The sequence below is a fragment of the Berghia stephanieae genome, chromosome 1, assembly GCF_034508935.2.
Source record: "Berghia stephanieae isolate SIO BIC M18660-M18661 chromosome 1, UCSD_Bste_1.3, whole genome shotgun sequence".
In the NCBI taxonomy this organism is placed as follows: Eukaryota; Metazoa; Mollusca; class Gastropoda; order Nudibranchia; family Aeolidiidae; genus Berghia; species Berghia stephanieae.
The window spans coordinates 32,172,100-32,194,599 of NC_088360.1; the positions used below are offsets into that span (position 1 = coordinate 32,172,100).

Genomic DNA, 22,500 nt, shown 5'->3' on the forward strand with positions numbered 1-22,500 from the left:
ATCATTATCTAATCTCTCCGGTTGGCTCATTAGGAAGACGATGACGAGGACAAAGTGGTACCGATGGTGGTAGGGACGCCGCCAGAGTATCGGCTAACGATGGACGTGAAGGAGGTTCTTCCTTCAAGCTTCATTCAGCTTGGGATTCCACTATTCAAAGATGTTGGGGGTGGGGGGGGGGGGGGGGGGGATTTTCACCAAATTTAAATGAGGAGAACTAGAGATATCGAGCGATAGAAGTACCCAGCTAGTGTCTGACATAGTAGCAGACTATTTGGGGGGAAATGGAGAGGGTTGGGGGACTCTCCGTCTATCAGTGAGACCAATTAAACACCGAAAATAAATGACGAAGGGAAGCCCGGGGGAGAGGGCAGGGGGGGGGGGGGTTAAAGCGCTGCCTCCATAACAAAACTAGGTTCCTTATTAAAGGTAGAACTACTGATTCTTGAGAGTACAGACGCATTTTGTAAGGATACCATAATGTTTTCAGTTGTGGCAGGGGTTGGGGTCTAATAAACTTACAGACCCACAGTTTTTTTTTTCAATTAATTTAATTAATTGATATCCACCGACTAACAGAAGATAAACTCTTTTTTTTTCACTTCATCAATCTTCAATGGTCATCATAGTGACTCATTTCCATTTCGAGTGAATGTTTTGGTATATTGTTAATTGCCAACCCATTTGTCCAATATTGAATACTTGTTCTGAAATGTGGTGATTAATTTTGACGACGAATTTTAATAATTCCGTAATCACACTAAGTAAAACCACATATTCTATAAAACACATATCTAGATCCACACAATTATTGTTTAATTTCAAACTTTTCAAACTTATTTCTCCCAGTTTAAAGTAAAAGTAGACTAGTTTGACTTTTAATAACACCTAGCCGGGGCAATTTAAGTCATATTATGCGGCTATGTGGTCTTCTGGTATGGCACTCGCTTTCAGATCGGAAGGTCTTGAATTCGAGCCTCGCTCGGCGCACAGTTGAGTCCTTGGACTTTTTACTATTTACTCACATTCTCTCACCGCACTCAGGTGTAAAATGAGTATCTGGCCATCAGCAGCGTTGTCTCTGTCGGAAAATTTGTAACAGATGTCATGCCTCGTTCTACATGTTACGTGTTGCTGTTGGTCAGGGACCCTTTGTAAAGCGCTTAGAGCAAATTTAGTGGATATTGCGCGATATAAAAGCTCTAGTTTTTATTGTTTTCAAAAAAATATATATTACACTGTCTGAATAGTATTAGTCTATGTGGTTTTAAAAACAAATAACCCTCGAATGAGATTACAAAACGATAGGACCTCAATCTGGCCAATGCTTTTAAATACATAACAAGACCCGTTGCTTTCAGTGAGACCCGAAATGAACCAGAAATCAAACTGTTTAAAATCTGCAACAGAAATGCTGTTCACTGAGATTGCAAGCTTAACAGGTTTAAACATCCCCAGGGGCACCTTGTTATTGTTTTGGATTGGTGGGTTTAGTTATTTTTGGTCATAACCAGCAAATGTAGAAGGACTCTGGTTTCCAATAATTCAATTCCCCGCTAGAGATTGGAGATGTTGCCTGAAAGCAAGCATCATTATTAAGGATGGAATCGCATGGATAGTGTAGACGACAGGCTCGACGTTATAACACGAGCACGATATCGCTGGACTTATAGTATCCCCTTTTCATCTTTACTCTCTCTCTCTCTCTCTCTCTCTCTCCTCATCTCTCTCTTCTTCTCCCTCCCCCTCTCCCTTTCTCTCCTTTCTCTCTCCCCCTCCCTTTTCTCTCTCTCTCTCTCTTTCTCTCTCTCTTCTTCTCTCTTCTCTCTCTCTCTCTTCTCTCTCTCTCCCGGATTTAACTCTCACTAGCTGTCAAGAAATGGCAATCACACGATAAAGATGGTGAAACTGGTAGTTTTAAATCAGTTTTAAATTAATTTATCACAAAGCGAGCACCGTTATTGTTAGTATGAGTGAGGAAAAAATGAAAGAAAGAATGAAAGGAAGAAGTAACAACATTTTTTTTTAATAAAGAAAAAAAAAATACTAATCGATATTCAACTGACAGCAAACATTAGAGATTCTCAAAATTCAGCGCGCGTCAAATAGTTTTCCCAACATTGTTTTTATATTCTGTTTTCTAACAAATGAAAATACCGCGTCAGTCAGACTAACATTACTAGTAGATATTTTTTAAGCTAAAAAAAAAAATGAAACTATGCAGCGCCTCAAGGTTTGCTTAGTGAGAGACAGAATTGAATACAGGCTTGATGTACTATGGACATCACTAAATCTATTACACAATAGAACAACCGTCCAGATTGTAGGTATCATGGGCTCCATCCATGTCAATTAAACATTACAAGACGTGGAGTAAACCTCCCTTGGGGACTCGGGATCCATTAATCATGGAATCACCGGACATGCACGACATGCATCGGTGGGCAGTTTGGGGCTAACGAGATGAGAGTTGTCACGAGAGATCAGGGGTAAGTGCGCAGGCATGGGTCAGTTTGGAAGGAGGGTCCATTCATTGCACTTTGATCTTTGAAGCTGCTTGTTGAAATTGCGATCGATAATGATGATGTGAAATTGGTGGAGACGATGAAAATGATTCTATGAGGATGATAACAAGGAGTGGAAAAAAAAGGGAGGCGCGGGGGGGGGGGGGTAGAATAAGTATAAAGAGAAAGACTGAGGGGATGATATAAGAAGTAGGAGGGAAAGGGGGGAAATGAGTGAGGAAGAGCAAAGGTGAAAAATTGACCAATGGGAAGAAGATGGACAAAATATTATATAGTAAAGGTGGAGGAGATGGAAATTAAAGGCGGCGAATGAAATGGGAGTCGACGATGTGTATACACATTCCACATAATATAAACCTTCGGGCTGGACGGGCAATCCTTAAGAACACGCAATGTCGATAGACTTTCAATAATACCAGGTTCTCTGCTCAGCATACGTTTGGTCAACCAATTTAGATAACTGAAGCAACATTTCAACTCTATAATGTTCGTTTTACGAAATATTTTTTTAATGCCCTATTTCAAAATGTCATAGTAAAGTCTTTAATTTGTTTAAGACTTGTTGACGAAAATGGTAAAAACTTAGTGAACAAATCTCTCGAGAAATAAAAAGAACCGATTGGAGAGCAATGGGTACTACAGAGGCACAACGATCAGATATCTCGATAAAAAAATGTCACGTGATGCTATAAGAACCAGAATTTAAGGTCAATAAAATTCGATTTAACAAATTCAGACAATAAAACGATGCCTGAGTGTCGAATCGTCATTGAAAATGTGGCCAAACTGTATGATTTAAAACTCATCACCTGTTGTTATTTTAACAACAAGTTTATCAAGGGTATACCAAAATCTCATACTACGTTAAAGTTAAATTCTACAGCACGATGTAAAATTATCAGGACAGTATCTATATTGCGTAGTAAAAGTAGTAGTAGTAGTAGTAGTAGTAGTAGTAGTAGTAGTAGTAGTAGTAGTAGTAGTAGTAGTAGTAGTAGTAGTAGTAGTAGTAGTATTTTTAGGTGTACCACTACTATTCCTCAAATTGGGTTTGCCTGACTGGCCAGAGTGGCATCTTGGGTGATTAACCAGCTAATTGGCGTTCTCTGGAAAAACTCGCATTTAAAAATTGGCCAAAAAACTCGTCCTCCAAATAGTGATCGATTTAAATGACTCTCATCTGGGCAAAAACTCTCAAACCTGGGACTTCGCAAAGTCCCGAGTCGATAGGTTTTTATTTTGTTTTGTTTTCTTTTTGCCAAGAAAAGGGTTATTTAAATCGACTTATATTTGAAGGACGAGCCATTTAGCCAAAATATTATATACGATATTTTCTAGATTACGGCAGTAAACCGGTTTAAATCAATACGTTTAGTAGAGAGGTACTAAAACAGCAATAGGGTTAAACCAAATCAAAGGTGTTTATCCAGTACTCCATTGATCCTATCGTAATAAAAGGGTGGCTTTACAAATGAATGAACCTGGCTGTGAGTTGAAACAGTTGACTTGTCAACAAAAAGACGGAAGTGGTGAGTGGGCCTTAAGATACACACACACACACACACACACACAAATACACCTACACACACACACACACACCTACACACACAGAGAGAGAGAGAGAGAGAGAGAGAGAGAGAGAGAGAGAGAGAGAGAGAGAGAGGGAGAGAGAGAGAGAGAGTCTTCTGTTAAATCATTAAAACAATCACCGGTAGCTGCCTGGAGTTGGCAAAACGGTTCATATTTAATCATTTGAATCAAGGCAGTCTGACAGGTAAACGACATTTTGATCGATGCAATGAGCTCCCCTCACACTGAGAGGTTTTCCTTGCTATTCTTCGGACTGATTTTCCAATCTCTAAACGGGTCGTTTATTGCTCCGGAGGTGAAGGTAAAAATACTGCCTGTTAGCGTGACAAAGCAATCACTATTGTGGAGTTCGAAATGAGGTGGTTGGGGGTGGGGGTGGGGGGGGGGGGGAGGTGTCACACAAATAAATGGATTTTCGGCTATCATCACTTGACTATTTATGGACATCAAATAGATCTACAAATTGAATTATAATTACAGTCATAATGAGAGAGAGAGAGAGAGAGAGAGAGAGAGAGAGAGAGAGAGAGAGAGAGAGAGAGAGAGAGAGGAAATGTATGTGTGTAAGTCTGTGTGTGTGTGTGTGTGTGTTCGTGAAAAATTAAGGTAGGAATTTATTTTTAAAAATATGTGATTGAAAAGTGAAAGATGATAAAGGTGTTGGGGATTGAAGAGATAGCAGAACGCGCTCCATTTCTTCAGGTCAGCTCCAAATCAGAAACATGTTAAAGGAAGCACCCAGCTAACACATTTTTATACCCATTCACAAATTATACATTCAAATATACCAATCTGGTACGTATGAGTATCTCTGGTTGGAATGTATGACAACTTGGTAAACTAGGATTGCAGTGAGAATTCGAACTAAACAAAATTTGTTGTTTTACTGTTATGTTCCCCCCTCCCCAACTACCCTTCCCTGATTTGTACAAATCCAATTTGATGAAAACGAAGAAGAAGAAGAAGAAGAAGAAGAAGAAGAAGAAGAAGAAGAAGAAGAAGAAAAAGAAGAGAAGAAGAAGAAGAAGAAGAAGAAGAAGAAGAAGAAGAAGAAGAAGAAGAAGAGAAGAAGAAGAAGAAGAAGAAGAAGAGAAGAAGAAGAAGAAGAAGAAGAAGAAGAAGAAGAAGAAGAAGAAGAAGAAGAAGAAGAAGAAGAAGAAGAAGAAGAAGAAGAAGAAGAAGAAGAAGAAGAAGAAGGAGGAGGAGGAGGGGAATGTTGATGGCACTGATCTGAGAGGAGGGATGGAGAGGAGAAATGGGGAAATCAATTTGGGATATGTAACTGTTTTAAGCCAAATGATGTGTGAAAAGAATTCTCCTCTTGATAAGAAAAGGTTGAGAAATATTTTTCGAAAATTGAAAACATTTCCAGCTTTCTTTGTGGGAAATGATAATTTGTACATGTTATTAATCTTTTCTTTATAAAACAACAAACATTTACTCATTTATTTATTCAAAGCAGAGCGTGCGAATCTTGCCAAGAACGATAATTCAATGGTTCGAAGAGAAACGGAAATCAAATTTAGAGGGAATAATTTGTAATGCAGGTAGCGCCATATGTATTTATTTATTCCAGGCTTTAGCTTTCACACAAACACAGGGTGGGCAGGGGGAAGGGGGAGGGCGACACACAAACGAATTAGTTTACACATGCATACTTCGAAACCACTTCACTTTATAAATCACAAAAAAAAAAAGTGAAAAAATATTTTAAAATAAAATCCGAATTTGCTATTGGGGAAGTGCATTTTCCAAACCATCCCATATATTTGGTGGAACAGCGTACATTAAACACACGGGACAAGGCATGCGGTCTTTTAAGCGCTAGCATTATTTATGACAAATACAACTCTATATTACAATAATGGGTCTTAGAATTTAACATTCATCTCCATATTGGATTTACAACTCACATAAAAGTGAAAGAAAATTTAAAAAATCAATTCCGAATGGGCTACTGAAGAAGTGTATTTTCCTGATCATCCCTTGCTTTTCTATCAATAATTTCGTCGGGCGGGCTATACAAGGTGTGTAACCATCGATACAAAAACACGTTACCGTAATCAAATTATTTTGAAAAGTTATGAAAATTATTAAAATGTCAATTAGTTTCTCAGAGTTCGATTATGAAAAAAAAATCCAAAATCTGACAGTCCGAAAGAGTAGCAGAAACAGTTTCTTTAAGGGTCAACTTTTTGTCCAAATTTTTCCACCGAGACTTTAAAAGGCTATTTCTAATTTGATTCTGGTAGCATAGCCTAGAATTTTGTATCCTTTTCATTATTGTATCTTTTTTCATTAATTGACCAAGAGAAACAAACGAAAAGGAATTCTTCTACAGACTTTCAAAACAGATAAATGTTAATGTATTTTTGGGTAGAATATTACCAAAACAAAACAAAAATCACATTTGGGCATAGCGTCATACATTAACTTCTTAACTTTGACATTTCACAACAATAAGTCATTGGTCCCAAAACGGGACTATGGTAGTGAATGCTGTGTACATCATGAGGTCACAAAACAATAGAGAGGCCAGAAATCAATTGACTATTATCAAAGTGTCTGGTACATGATTTACTTGGTAGCTCTTCGATCGGATAATATGGATGGTTTTATCTATTCATATATTAATTGTTGGTTGTTATTTTTTGTTTTGTTTTGGGTTTGTTTTTGTTTGTTTGTTCTGTTTTGTTTTGTTTTGTGTTTATTTTGGAACGTCAAAGCGCGCTGGCTCACGGCATCAAATCTAAAACAAGAATCCTTCTCAATATATTTATTAGGCTTTGTAATTGACTTAATCTCTACTTTGAAATTTCGCCTTAGTTTAATAGAGAACATTTATTTTCAGTTCTGTTAACACAATTAGATAGTATAAGCTTTTCTTTACATTCGGCAATTCCTCCCTCGTTTCTCCGTGACTCTGACCGCAATAAGAATGTCCTTTTGTTGGTTAGGGCATGGCAGAGCTAATATCAATGGAGGAAAATATGCTTTACTTATGATGTTTGTTATTATCAATTCTGATATACGGCATCTAAATTTTATATCAACGGAGTGTGCTGGAGAGGTTATGAAAATTGTTTCAAAACGGCCAACTGACAAGATAAGATATAAAATTTAAAAAACCATTGTCAAAGTTACAGGTCAAAGAGTATAAACTAAATGCATGAAATTGTGTAGAGACTCAATAAAAATAAGGAATCAAACTAACTCAGAGCTGTAATGATAGGATCATTTCCATTATTGACTAAGGACGGTTAGATTTGTTTATGATTGAAACCGTGAAGATTTTAGCAAAATACAAGATAGGGTTGGCACCTCTAGTGTTCAGGGTATTCGAGGTAATGCAGGTCGTAAACTGATAAAAACAAGATGCACTAAAGGTGTGACTAACGAAGCGAAATGAGACTGGAAGCATGCGGGGCCAGGGATGCTAATAGGGTGGATGTGCAGAGATTCCAATGCCCTGCTAATGAAAAGTGGGTGAGAGAGGGATCTAGTAATGACTTTGAGTTTGAAACGAATATTTTTGTGTTCGTTGATAGCTCACACGGTAGAGCCACGCTCTCACCTGCCAGGCGGAGTTGTCGTACCAATAAGGTCGCAGGTTCAAACCCCACCACCGCCGCGAAAATTTTTTATTCTCTATTGTCTTCTGGCACTTTTCTATTCACTTCATATCTTGTTGTTACCAACATAAGTGCCTGCTCCACTCACTTTTCTGAATTAAAAATTCACCCCATACACCGGAGCATACTCAATGTCTCAATCGTTTCTATGTTATATGTTTGTGTTGAGAATATTGGCTATTAAGCTTAACTGCTGGTCAAAATTATTCGCGATGGTGGTGTACGAACGAATCGGCGGTCTCAAGAAGTGGGTGAGAGAGGGATCTAGTAATGACTTTGAGTTTGAAACGAATATTTTTGTGTTCGTTGATAGCTCACACGGTAGAGCCACGCTCTCACCTGCCAGGCGGAGTTGTCGTACCAATAAGGTCGCAGGTTCAAACCCCACCACCGCCGCGAAAATTTTTTATTCTCTATTGTCTTCTGGCACTTTTCTATTCACTTCATATCTTGTTGTTACCAACATAAGTGCCTGCTCCACTCACTTTTCTGAATTAAAAATTCACCCCATACACCGGAGCATACTCAATGTCTCAATCGTTTCTATGTTATATGTTTGTGTTGAGAATATTGGCTATTAAGCTTAACTGCTGGTCAAAATTATTCGCGATGGTGGTGTACGAACGAATCGGCGGTCTCAAGAAGTGGGTGAGAGAGGGATCTAGTAATGACTTTGAGTTTGAAACGAATATTTTTGTGTTCGTTGATAGCTCACACGGTAGAGCCACGCTCTCACCTGCCAGGCGGAGTTGTCGTACCAATAAGGTCGCAGGTTCAAACCCCACCACCGCCGCGAAAATTTTTTATTCTCTATTGTCTTCTGGCACTTTTCTATTCACTTCATATCTTGTTGTTACCAACATAAGTGCCTGCTCCACTCACTTTTCTGAATTAAAAATTCACCCCATACACCGGAGCATACTCAATGTCTCAATCGTTTCTATGTTATATGTTTGTGTTGAGAATATTGGCTATTAAGCTTAACTGCTGGTCAAAATTATTCGCGATGGTGGTGTACGAACGAATCGGCGGTCTCAAGAAGTGGGTGAGAGAGGGATCTAGTAATGACTTTGAGTTTGAAACGAATATTTTTGTGTTCGTTGATAGCTCACACGGTAGAGCCACGCTCTCACCTGCCAGGCGGAGTTGTCGTACCAATAAGGTCGCAGGTTCAAACCCCACCACCGCCGCGAAAATTTTTTATTCTCTATTGTCTTCTGGCACTTTTCTATTCACTTCATATCTTGTTGTTACCAACATAAGTGCCTGCTCCACTCACTTTTCTGAATTAAAAATTCACCCCATACACCGGAGCATACTCAATGTCTCTATCGTTTCTATGTTATATGTTTGTGTTGAGAATATTGGCTATTAAGCTTAACTGCTGGTCAAAATTATTCGCGATGGTGGTGTACGAACGAATCGGCGGTCTCAAGAAGTGGGTGAGAGAGGGATCTAGTAATGACTTTGAGTTTGAAACGAATATTTTTGTGTTCGTTGATAGCTCACACGGTAGAGCCACGCTCTCACCTGCCAGGCGGAGTTGTCGTACCAATAAGGTCGCAGGTTCAAACCCCACCACCGCCGCGAAAATTTTTTATTCTCTATTGTCTTCTGGCACTTTTCTATTCACTTCATATCTTAATGAAATGTTTATCGCGATAAGGTTAAAAGGAGGGAATAGAAGGCCGATAGGGCAGAAAGATACACTACCCTCTGGCTGCAAACTGCAGATTAAGATACGTGTACAGAAGATATATTATCATTTCCTGCTGCTATTTGTACTCCGCTCGTATTGGTACCCCACTATGATGGCAGGTATGAAATTGGTGACCTGAGTTTAGATAGATGGACATTTTCGTCGTAAAAGAAATAATAAACATTTTTTTAAAGTGACTACGACCAGTTTAATTTTAATATCATAAACAACACATTACTTGTTGAGGCACGAATGTTTCAAAAACGGACAAAAATTGTAAACAAAGGGATGCCGGAAGAATTCCCGAATATTCCAGCTGATGCCACAGTCAGTCAACTCAAAAGAAGAAGAAGAAGTAGAAAAGAAAAGACTGAGACAAGCGTATGTTTTTCTGCTCAATTTTTCTCATCTTTTTTGTTTGTTTGTTTGTTTGTTTGTTTGTTTGTTTTAGCTATATTTTCTGGTTGACTCAGGAGAGGTCGGTATGACAAGATACCTCTCTACTTCCTTCTACTATTTAACGAGCTGTTAACTTTCATAAACTACTTCACAGTTTCAGCCACAGTTGAGTTTGGTATTTGCCTTTACGTAGAATCAGTAATAAATAGTAAGTGTATAATGTAACTTTACAAAGAGACGAGAACGTCAATGCTAAATGAAGTTTTAAACAAATTCTAAACAACAAATAATTAATAAAAAAATAATTTCAACTGAAAGTAGTCCAACGACTTTTCTTTTAGATGATTCTTTTCCAATAAACACATTTTAATTATTATTACTTTCCTACACTGCTCCTCATTGCAATGTTCCTCTACTTAATGTCACAACAACATAGTGGGTATCAGTGTGCATGGGTCAGTGCGCAGGTAATTGCAGTTGTATGTTGAGATAAGTAGCGATGCCTGACAGACAGATGGCCATTGGTGCCTATAATGGTGCCTATCGCTACAAAGTTGACTCATAAAGACTTCGTTGTGGGTGGAAAATAAATTGCCTACGTGGCTACTGTACCGGCCACTTCTTCTGCGTATCGTAGGATGCATCTTATCTATGGTAAATGTTGAAATATAAACATAATCAGCAAGGGTTTAAGTGAGCGAGAAATAGAGACGAAATTACTGATAGTAAAATGATTCACGCCTTCCTTCCGTATAGATACTGATTATCAATACAAAGCAAGCGCTCTAGCCCATTCTGAAAAAAAAATCACGTCTTTATAAGTTTAGCCAGAAATTTCGTACTTCGAATACCCATCGATTAAAATGACCCTCATATTGTCAAACTCTCAAACCTGGGATATTTGAAGGACAAGTTCTCTGACCAAACCTCTTAAAAACGTGTTGTTGGTTTTTTTTTTCAGAACTGGCCTGTTTTATAATGTTAGTTTTGGCTGGCGTGAAGTAAAATGGGAACATTTCAAAGCCATACATAATATATTCAAGTAATTAAAAATGAAATGTGGTGAGTTAACGTGTGCAGTGATGTGATATTGAATAAAATTACCGTCAAGCATGAGAAAGAAGAAAAAAAGTCCCAAAATGACCACGAATGTATCTGAATGTATCTATGAGTTAGTGTAATAAATACGGAGTGAGTGAGGAAAGAAAGGTAATTTAATTAACGGAAGAATATGAATTAGAGAAATACCAAATATTAATTAAAAACAAACAATTCTGACCATTGTGTAAAAATATGTTAACGGTTCATTCTATTCAGCATTAACTCCCACACTCTCACTGACGGATACGGTGAGTTTAAAGACAATAACAAATATCGATAATCCGTTTTTCTCATTGAGCAATTATCTTTCTTATCCAATTACAGTAACTCTCTCTCTCTCTCTCCCCCTAAATTTATCATACATAAATTACACAAAAACTCTCCTTATAAATGTGTATATTATATCTACATTGTGACTAAATACTTGTCTAACTACCTGTATATCCCCCCTTACCACCCCACCCCCCACCTCCCCTTCTTCCCTTCACACTTTTCCTGACTCTGTTGTAAAATGCAAAACATGTTGTTTTTTTAAACTACGTTGTCGGACAGTTTAATTGAATAAAAATGAAATCATAGAAATGGCAATTAAAACTTATCCATCATAACAAACTTCTGAAAACACCAGTAATTTTAACGGATAGAAACCGAGTACCATACAAGATGATCCCAAAGTTCGTGACATAAGCACAACCATACTAATAGTATACCAAAAAACCATCGACCTCTATCTACTATCTACTCCTAGTCAGATTGTAATGACAGCCCTATGTCAAAACATCGCCAAGCCAAAACTGCCTTGTTCTTACAAAACACTTTCCCCCCCAAAAAAAGAAGAAGAATTTGGTCAAAAATCATTTACTTTATAACTCTATATCGATCAATTAAGATGATCCCAACCTGTCAAAAGTATCACACTCGTGTCTTCAGAGAAGTCTCAGGTTTAAAAACGACAAATCGGGAATCAAGTTAATCGATCGATAAATGAAATAAGTTTTCTGGCCAAATTACAACAACAACAAAAAAAAAAAAAGAAAGGAAAAAGGCGCTTCGCCATTATAAGGTAGAACCGATAGATCAGATCAACTCTATCAATGCCTGGATTTACCATCACAACATAATCCTCTTCATTCAACTATTATAAACTACAAAACTGTAGTAAAGTAATAAAAAAAAGTATCTTTTAAATCAGCTATAAATCTTTTACTTCATACTTTGATAAATCAAGATGACCCTGAACGGAAATATTAAAAAATTCTTAAACCTGACACTTTTTCTCCCAAGAAGCCTGACTTTTGAGAATTTCTAATAAGAGTTGATTCTATCTTAAGCAATCGATTTAAGGTCAAATTTTTCTGTCCAAAATTTTTTTTTAAAAAGGTTGTTTTGTCAGTGGGTGGCCTAATACTAATCCATTCGCGATATCTGATCAAGATGGCGATGTGCCGAATGCTGGCAATACCCAAATGATTACTAGACAATAAGACAACGAAAGATTGATTATCACCGAATAGAATATAGAATAGAATCGGAACGGCGACGGTAGCTGTGATATATTAGAATTATCATGCCTTCCCATAATGTTATAGCACATTCAACAGACAACCGTCAACACACGTCTCGCGCCCACCAGATTTTAGACAATCAATCAGTTACAAATCAGTCGTGACATAAATGAGCCAGTACAACAGTCGTGAATAATTAGTGACATGTGACCAACGGGTAATAAATCTCCACATTCTCAATTTTTTAAATAAAACTCTTAACGTCAACAACATCGATTTTTCCAGCTATCTATTTTAGTTTTTAGATCACTTTACTAAACAAATGATAAGCTCTTTTCTCTCGACTGATTTCGGCATTTTAACGCACGTGTGTTTTCGGACATAGTGTGGGCGTTCCTTAAGGGTGATCATCAACAACGTAAGGTCTGTAGATTGGAATGGTATTGACATGATTGTAATGTGACAGGTGGGGGGAGGGGGAGGGGGGGGGGGAGGGGTGATGGAATGGTGATGATGATAGTTGTGAAGGTAGTAGTGAAGCCATCAGGTGGTTCATTGATGATTGAGATCAATCTAATACTAATTTCTATGAAAATGGTGTCAAAACTGTCTGGCCGTTGATTTATTCCTGATATCGATGAGAAATATATCATTCTCTTTTCTGGTATTTAATAATAATGCTGCAACAATTTAAAAAAAGAAAAGGAAAAAAGCGGTCGATGACCTCGTATCCTCCAGACAGTGATTTAAATATCATGACAAGCTGAAATTATATGAACAACAAATACAGTCTTAATTACATAATAATAATAATAATAATAATAATAATAATAATAATAAAATCTTGCACGAACAGTATGTCGTCCCCCCCCCCCCCCCCCCCCCCCCCCCCCCCCGTCCCAGGTGAATGCGTCAGCAAACAACCATAAAACAAAGAAATACGTCATCAGACTGGATGACCAAATGTAAAGGATATGAATGAACTTGCTGATGATGCGTGTGATATGAAAGACTTAGAGTCAAAATGTAAAAAGATAATACTTTTTGACAGAGCACGACGGTGTTGAGTACAAGGTTTCTAAGTCCGGCACAAATCGTCAAGTAATTTGTAAAAAGAAGATGAACTTGCCGCTGATGCGTGTGATATGAAAGACTCGGTCCAAAATGAAATAAAGATAATGCTTTTTGACAGAGCACGACTGTGTTGAGCACAGGGCTTCTACGTCCGGCACAGATCGTCGAACAATTTGTAAAAAGAAGATGAAATCGATAGTTCAAAATCCTTGGGAGAATTACGAAGGCTCAGATGTAGCCGTTAACTCGAAATTAATAGACCAGGCATCCCCAGCGCCTTTCTGCTGTTATGGTAAACAATCTAATAGGCTTAAAAACACTCGTCTTTTCCTGAAGCGACAACCCCGGAGTGACAGGCACTCGTTGTTTTCTACTTCAGTGTCTCGAGTCTCAAACTCCGTGGAGAAGATAGAGAAATGAATGGCAAGCGTAACGGTCTCGAAGACCTCTCCACATTGACACGAATGTTTCCTGTTAAAGTCGTTTGCGTGAAGAAATTTAAAATAGGACAAGAAGTGATTATTTGTTTATTTGTTTGGGGGGGGGGGGGGGGGGAGGGGGAGAGGAGGTAGTAGTGTTTTTTTTTTTTTGGGGGGGGGGGGTGTTTGTTTTGTTTTCCTTGATTTTCTACTACAATTTTATAAAACTTACAATGCAATTGTGCGATTTTAAAACAAATAAAAAGCATAATTTTGCTTAAGGAATGAGAATAGAAGAAAACAGGTTAAAATGTTAACGACCTGGATATGAGAAAATGCATTATATTGAAAATGACAAAAAGATCGAAAATATGCTATTCTACGAGAGAATGTTTAAATGTTAATAAGTAAACGCAAGGCTGAAAATGACAGAGATCGAAAATATGCTATTGTGTGAGACGGATCTAAAAGCTGGCTATTAAAAAAAATAAAGGATTTACAGCATCAATGTTAGAAAATTGTTAGGTTACGCGCGATATAAAAATATAAAAAGTAATGTTATAGTGTCAGACAAAACAGAAAGAAAACTATGAGTTAGAGAATAAAAGAATTTTTCCACACTTTCAGCTTTCCTTAAGGTACAACGTTTTGAGATGCTTCTTTTAATATTTTATGGCACTGCAATTCGTTGAGATTTTCTTTTCTTTTACATTATGGAACAGGGTTTAAAAGAAAACGACATGACTCGTAGTATGGTGGAAATTGTATTAATCATTTAAGTCTATTGACAAGTGCTTGAAGGTGAATGCGCATGACTAAGGTTCCCAGGTACGGGGAGCACCGATTTAGACTGAATCATGTGTTTGCATCCATGGAAATCCTATCGTAGCTCGTTGCGCAAAGGATGGAGAAATCAGGATTTTAGCATCTTTTTATTCGCCATAAACGACTTTTATCGTAAAATTACATAACTGCACAAATAAGGACAGCAGGTGTACTCGGTGGAGCCAACTAACTACCCTAGGTGTGTGTATGATCCAATTACATCGCATAACCTGAAATCCTATTTCTAAGATGAATAGAAATTTTGACAAATATAAATATTTAGGAAAAAAAGCAAGACCGAACGAGACAATTTCTCCGAGGAATTCCGGCTGAGCTGTACTGGGCTAACTTATAAAGACCCTCGATGTCAAAAACAGTTTTATTAACCGTTCTTGGTAACCGTGGAAAATGGATTGTTTCTATGACAACTTAACGACTGTCCTACTTTTCAGTAACGCCTATACAAAAGGTTCTAATGTATCGGATAAGGTTATGTTTGAAATAATATGACTGTTTGGTCTATTGATCCGCGTGATGAGTGCATCATGAACAAATTGGGCTTTGTGTGGTAAATAATACAACACCGCGGAATAATCAGACAGACACACGACAAAACTAACATGGCATTTCAGCCACATGCCACAGAGCTGACGGATCATGAATTATTTTTGTGCGTTTTGGGGATCGGGAAAAATGAGGACATAGCGATAGATAGATAGATAGATAGATAGATAGATAGATAGATAGATAGATAGATAGATAGATAGATAGATAGATAGATAGATAGATAGATAGATGATAGATAGATAGATAGATAGATGATGATAGATAGATAGGCAGGAGGCAGGCAGGCAGGTCAGGTAGGTAGGTAGGTAGTAGATAGAGTAGATAGATAGATAGATAGATAGATAGATATGATAGATGATGATAGATGATAGATAGATAGATAGATAGATAGATAGATAGATAGATAGATAGATAGATAGATAGATAGATAGATAGATAGACAGATAGATAAATGCAATAGAGTGAGAAAAGAAGAAATAGTAAAAGAAACGGTGATAGGATGGAGAAAAGTCTAATTTGTACTCAGCGTATTAAAAACAGAAAAACAAAAACAAAACAAAAACAACTTGATTTCGTTTCATAGGTGGAACATGCCAAGATACAACAATATCAATATTCAATGAAACGTGGAGAATATGAAAATCCATAGATCTTAAGCTAATGACAGAAGACCCCAAAAGAAAACTCACGATGCCCCAAAAGAAGTGGGGTAAAAAAAAATCTGGTAAAGGACGACCACGTTCATGGGTAAATTACCTGCTGCAGAAAATTCAAGAAGCTTGAAGCAAGATTTAGACTGAACCAGTTTTTATCATAGAATAAATAAAAAAAACACGTAACTTGGTTTCATCTCCCCCTCCCCATTCATGAGCCCGAAGAGAATTGCTGCGTTATTTATACCAAACATTATGATTAAACATGCATATGCGTTCAATGCGATGGAAACTTCATAAACTACACATGCGCGCGCACGAATCAATTAACAACATATACAGTATGATCGCATTAACTGAGAAATATTTGTAAATAAATTCAATGCTGGTGTTAGATCATGATGCCGCAACGCCATAACAAGCCATAAAATGTGCAATGACTCAAAGTTTTGAGACGTATACTGGAAATTTGAATGATATCATTATACATATTTACATCATGAACAGCATTAGTGGTAGTGTTTGACAACTGCTGACAGCGAGTACTGACCTAACTCTCCAGTGGTCACTTCTATAGTCTTAGAAGGCCTGCTGCGACCAGCTCCATTGACAGCGATGATTCGAATCTCGTAGACCGTGTACGCCTTTAACCTGGAGACCGTGAACACGGGTCTGGTGATGCCGCTGTGTTCTTGGAAGCGGCCCTTGTTGCCCATTCGGCGGTACTGGATGATGTAGGATGACACAGGCTGGACGGTTGACGTGTCTACATTCCACGTCAGCTTGACGGAGGTGCCCGTAATTTCCGATCCCGTTACGCCCTGGGGTGGGTTGGGCAGAGCTGAAGAAGCGTGAGGAATTTGGAGGGCGACGAGGAGGAAGAGGAAGACGAAATGGAAGTAGATGGAGGAGGAGAAAAAAATTGCAGAGAGAGATTGGTTAACATTAGATACAGAAGGTGACACTCGTCTCTGTTGAATGCTGGTATCCATTTTGAATGTACAGCAGCGTTGACAAATTCCAAACAAAAACAATAAAAAAAAATCTATTCCACAGCTGAATGAAAAATCAAAATAAATGAAAAACAACTTTTCTCTAGAATTAACGAATCTTATACATTTGCCAGTTGGTCTCTGCAGAGATTTGTCTTTTAAATGAAGTAAATAAATGATAAATGTAAGTCATCCGGGCTAACACAAGGGATGTGTCCGATACTTAAAATCTAACAAGTTCAACCCTTTATAAATCCCATGTATAACGAGATGACAGTCATCATATCCCTGCAGTCTTAAATGTTTTACCATGGCTACTTAGAAAGTGTCTTGTTAGTCCACTTGTGTACGGGGATAAAAATCAAAATTAAATCAAATTTTGAAAATTACAACGAAACAAAATAAAAGTGAATACAAAAATGATCATACCTAAATATCGAATATAACAAAAATAAAAGGGAAATGAAAATAATGATACTCCAACAACAGAAATAACTCAACAAAATGACTGAAGGCACGAATAACACATAGATTGAAGCGTGTGAATCTCCAGCACTCTTACTAACTGTCTTTCAAGAAAGGAGAAATAATAATCAACTTCAACAATTTTTGTTTACGGTCACAGGACCTGGCTGAAGATCATGAAATCAGATTTCTATTAATCATTTATCCAGTTTAAAACAAAGTCCATTGAAATCAGATAGTTCAATTAAATGAAATTTAACACCTTATTCAATATTTCTGAAATTTCACTCGAATTTTGTATATTATGAAAAATATTTGTACAATATCCAAAGCGTGCTGACAACGATAATCACACATCGATGTAATAATAATAATGATAAATATGTCGAGGGTATATACAATAAACTAAGAATGTTAAATATTTAACAACATCTAAAGCTGTGAATTAAAACAAAAGATTGTCTCAAATCACCGAAAATATCATAAAATCTACACATTATTTAAAACACACGGAGTAAAATGGTAAATCAGGGGAAAAAATCAATTTAGCACTGAGAGGTAAAAAGGGAGGATTGAATATAACAAAATCAAAGAATGTTCCTGAAGAATTCGTATTTTTTTTCCAGTTTAACAATGATCGGTTAACACGCAGTAATTCAATGACCGGATTCATCTCCTTCAATACCATTTTGCCCACCAAATAGGTCCAATATTTAGTCATTTACACCACAGCCTATTTATACCAGAGATTGACATCTCTGCCTGGTCTGGAAAAAAAAACAAAAAACAACTCAAGACAAACATTTTTGCCCCATTTCGGCCAGAAAAGGCCCCAACTTCAAATACTGAGATGCCACAATGACCCTTCTCCAAAAAGTGTCAAACCTTTGAAAACGAGGTTGGAACTTTTTGACAAGTCTAGGGTCATTTTAAACAGCTAAATACTGTACTGTGGAAAGACACGTATTTAAAAATATCGATCGATTTAAATGACCCTCATCTTGGCAAAAACTCTCAAACCTGAAACTTCACGAAGTCCCAGGTTTTTGGAGTTTTTGCCAAGATAAGAGTCACTTTAATGGATCAATATTTAAAGGATGAGTTTTCTGGCCAAATATTTAAATACGTCATGTCTTTCCAGAATACAACAGTGAAACTGGATAATCGGCCATATTTGAAGGAAAAGTTTTTTTGGCAATTTTTGAAAAAAAATATGTTTTATCAAAGTGTGACAGTAGATTCAGTGTTTGGATTTACATAGGGCATTTTTTACAATGGTAGTTCACATCTCTTCTTTGACACGAAGTCAAAATATTTTGTTTAATTGGCCAAAGTCACAATATATTCTGTTTATATGACTTAAAAGTCACAATATTTTACGTTTAAACGATGGCTGCATGTTTCATCCTGCACAGCACCATCTTTGTTCGTAAATATAAAAAATAAAATAAAACTGTATCTTGATTACACAATATAATATACCACAGATTTCAATGGCTACTTCTCCTATTATCTAAGTTTAAGTTAAGAAGACTTAAGTACAAATCTGGTCGAAAATGAGTTATTGATACTACCAGGCTACATATAACTCTCTGGTTAGGGATATCGTGGTTAAGAACGTGGTGAATGCGTTCGTAAAACAACAAACAACAACTCTCTAGAACAATGCAGAGTCGAAACTATTACTTTAAAACTAAACCTATCGTTCTAGGCAAAAAAAATTTTTTTTTTAAATTAAAGCGTCGAATTATACTAATAATAAGACATTATAACGGGTTGTCAAGTTCTGGTTTATAACGCGTAAAATTGTACATACAAGATAAATATAGACTTTAAAAATAGAATTGGTCATCACTTAGCCGTACTCTGAAAAAATAATCGTTTTTAAATTTTTGGCCCGACTACTCGTCCTTCAATCATCGATCGATTAAAATGACGACCCACCATGTCAACAAACTCTCAAACCTTGGACTTCATTATCATGGAAGTTTTTGACAAGATGAGAGACAGTTCAATCATCGATAATAGAAGGATTAGTTTTTTTTGGCCAAAATTTTATAATCGTGTTTCTTCCGGGAACGTCAGTACTTGGTGAATAACCGACAATGCGGAGACAAAAGGATGCGTCTTGAAAATCGCCAGGTACCTACGTATATGAAAAACAACATTCCCAGTCCGAATCTACCGTGGAATCTTTGAAAACGTTTTAAATTGACCAACTGGTTTCTTTTCACAATACTTTCATGATTTATTTCCAACAACAAAATTAAATATATAACCATATATAGATAGTATGCGCTTGGCTAAAAAGCTCATAACATTGCCATCCTGAAGCATAACGGACCAACACACAAAACTATGTGTAACCATGAACTTTTATAGTCGGGATAATACAGTTTAGTGAGAATTACTCATAAACGTGGATGGCAAAAAAGAATAACAAAGACCCGAGTGACGTCAACTTCATTCTATCTCCATAATGAAGAGAAATACCAGTTGTCACTCCGGGAAACTCCAAAGAATGATACCAATCCCGTAACACTGCATCCTTCTTATGACAAAATATAAAACAAATAATTAGATTAAGCTATATTATCTGACTGATATTATGAAACACTCTTATATAATATAACCGTACCGAATATTTATGGAATCGTCGTTTAAAACATTATAAGTGTATATGATCTGTTATTGAACTTCCAACGCATGTCAGTATTAGGTCTCTTTTCGGTAAGAATGTCTCTGAGATTTATTTCTTCCAATTTTTTTTCTAATCACTTTTTAAAAAGTGCTGAAATGTGAAATATGTTTCAAAGAGTTATTTAGATATGTTGTTATATTCAAAACATCTAGAAAAATACTTGTAAGTTGAAGGAGAAAAAAACAACCCAAATCAATATAACACCAAGAGAAAAATATCGACAAATCCTCTAATATGGCACAATACCGTTGACTTATTTAGAGCGACAGTGAACATTAACTACAATTACAATTCGACGTCAGAAGTTAATAGCTGTGATGCGAATCCATTCCGATTCCAAACAATCTTTAAATGTCCTATCGAGGGAAAAGTTAACAATTCGTTCCATCAATAAATCCAGCCCGTTCCACCCAGAGGTGGGAGACATAATTATATATGTACAACGCGGTTTTATTAATATAATTGGCCAAGAGGCAAACAAGTGGGGAAGGTAAGAAAACAACAAGCACCGGCTTCAAGCAGAAGTAGATGAAGATACAAAAATAAACTATGATGGGTATAAGGTCTATTATTTAAGAACATTAAAGGTATGGAAGAGCGGATGGAGAGATGATTTTACTTTTTTTTTTCCTTTTTTTTTAAAATTAAAAAAAAATGACTGAGTTAAAACAAGCAATGTCAAATGCTGTGTATACATAATTATTGGAACCTGGCATTAAAGCCTCTGAACACTTTATATTCCAGGCTGTAAATGCCTCCGGCATCATTCCTATCAACCTCACCGGAAAGTATATTTACTGAAATAGTTTGAGTAAATACATTTACAAGGAAAACATTCTAGAATAAAAAAGATATTAAAGGGAAGCAGGAATCAACGGTAATTTTTATAAGAGAATATTGATCTTAAGCGTCCTATTTTGAGAACATTTAACTATATTTTGCATGGCATCATAATCATCATCATCATCATCATCTTTAAAAATATAAAAGCATCACAAACGACCATCTTTGACACCGTTTCACTGCCATACTCTTGAACAACTTCAATGAAATCTCGAGAGACTTTTCTTTAAAACGGTTAATCTTACTAAAATGATATTTTAACGATAAGTTTTCTGGTTAAAATGAAATAAAATAGTTTTTCGACTTGGTACGACGACGCTTCACGGGTGACAACGGATAAAATAATGTTATAATAGGGTACCTAAAGAATAAAGAATGAAAAAGACAGTAGACCACTTGATAAGACCAATGATAAGGACCTCGTCCTGCTACATGAACGATGTATTACGACACCGAGCTTTATTAAAACAATGCATATATACAAATTGAATCTTTCTTGTGACTTTTGCAGTATCTATGATAAATAATGTGTGAATGTATAAATTTATTTACAAATATTGCTTATAACATCAAAACAATTATTATTATTGATATAAAAATTATTATTAAAATTATCATGACCATTAAAATTATTATTATTATTATTATTATTATTATTATTATTATTTATTATTATTATTATTATTATTATTATTATTATTATTATTATTATTATTATTATTATTATATATTATATATTATTATTATTATTATTCATTATTATCATTATTATCATTATTATTATTATTATTATTATTATTATTATTATTATTGTAATACACTAATGATGACGATGATGATGATAGTAATAACCTCATTGCGTGCAAGCCCAAAAATAAACATGTTAAAAAATCACTACCTCTAGCGCCAAATACAACACGGACAGTAATTAATCCGTACAAAAACAATCAATCTAATACCTAAACAATCGGGTTTAGGCCTACAGAACGAACAGATCGAAACATCTTTTATTTTCATTCATCCAAAATCAAAGGGAATCAACATTTACGATAAACTGAAAAGAAAAGATGAATACAATTGTAATTTTTTTTTTCTTAATCTAGGCTATTTTTAAAAAATAACAGAAAAGAAAAGAAAACTTAATGCGCAAATAAAAAGTGGACTAATATCGACAGTCAAAACTACCAAAGAATATAATTCATTTTTCACTGTAGTAAAATCCATCAGTCGCATTCCATTGGAATTCCAACATTCTATCACCGACAATTATTTTAATGAAATAATTCAATATTAATGTAACGTCGGCGCCATCTGCACTTCAACAACGAATCAAAATTCTAACGATCACTAGGATTGGTGAGATATTTCTTTCCATCCATGCACGAACACAACTGTTGTAAATAAACCAAACCCGATAACAAATCCATCCATAATAGTATTTTATAGAAAACACCGGCACTGAGGTATATGGAGTGAGAGCTACGGATTAAAATATTATCCAAATTAATGA

The 22,500-nt window shown here is 36.2% G+C and overlaps 1 protein-coding gene across 24 annotated transcripts in view; it reads right to left on the reverse strand.

The window, feature by feature from the left end:
• Positions 1-22,500, reverse strand: part of LOC144971952 (receptor-type tyrosine-protein phosphatase F-like) — a 359,769-nt gene that overhangs the window by 76,387 nt on the left and 260,882 nt on the right. For 8 of the 24 annotated variants that reach the window (XM_078913141.1, XM_078913163.1, XM_078913156.1 and 5 more), the window contains exon 2: positions 16,540-17,322. The exons of 11 other annotated variants lie outside the window; for them this stretch is intronic. In XM_078913141.1, coding sequence (XP_078769267.1) covers positions 16,540-16,981 — 442 coding nt within the window. In that variant the 5' untranslated portion in view covers positions 16,982-17,322. The remainder of the gene's footprint in view (positions 1-16,539; positions 17,323-22,500) is intronic. 5 more of the 24 variants (XM_078913059.1, XM_078913052.1, XM_078913044.1 and 2 more) reach the window with 1 other exon arrangement.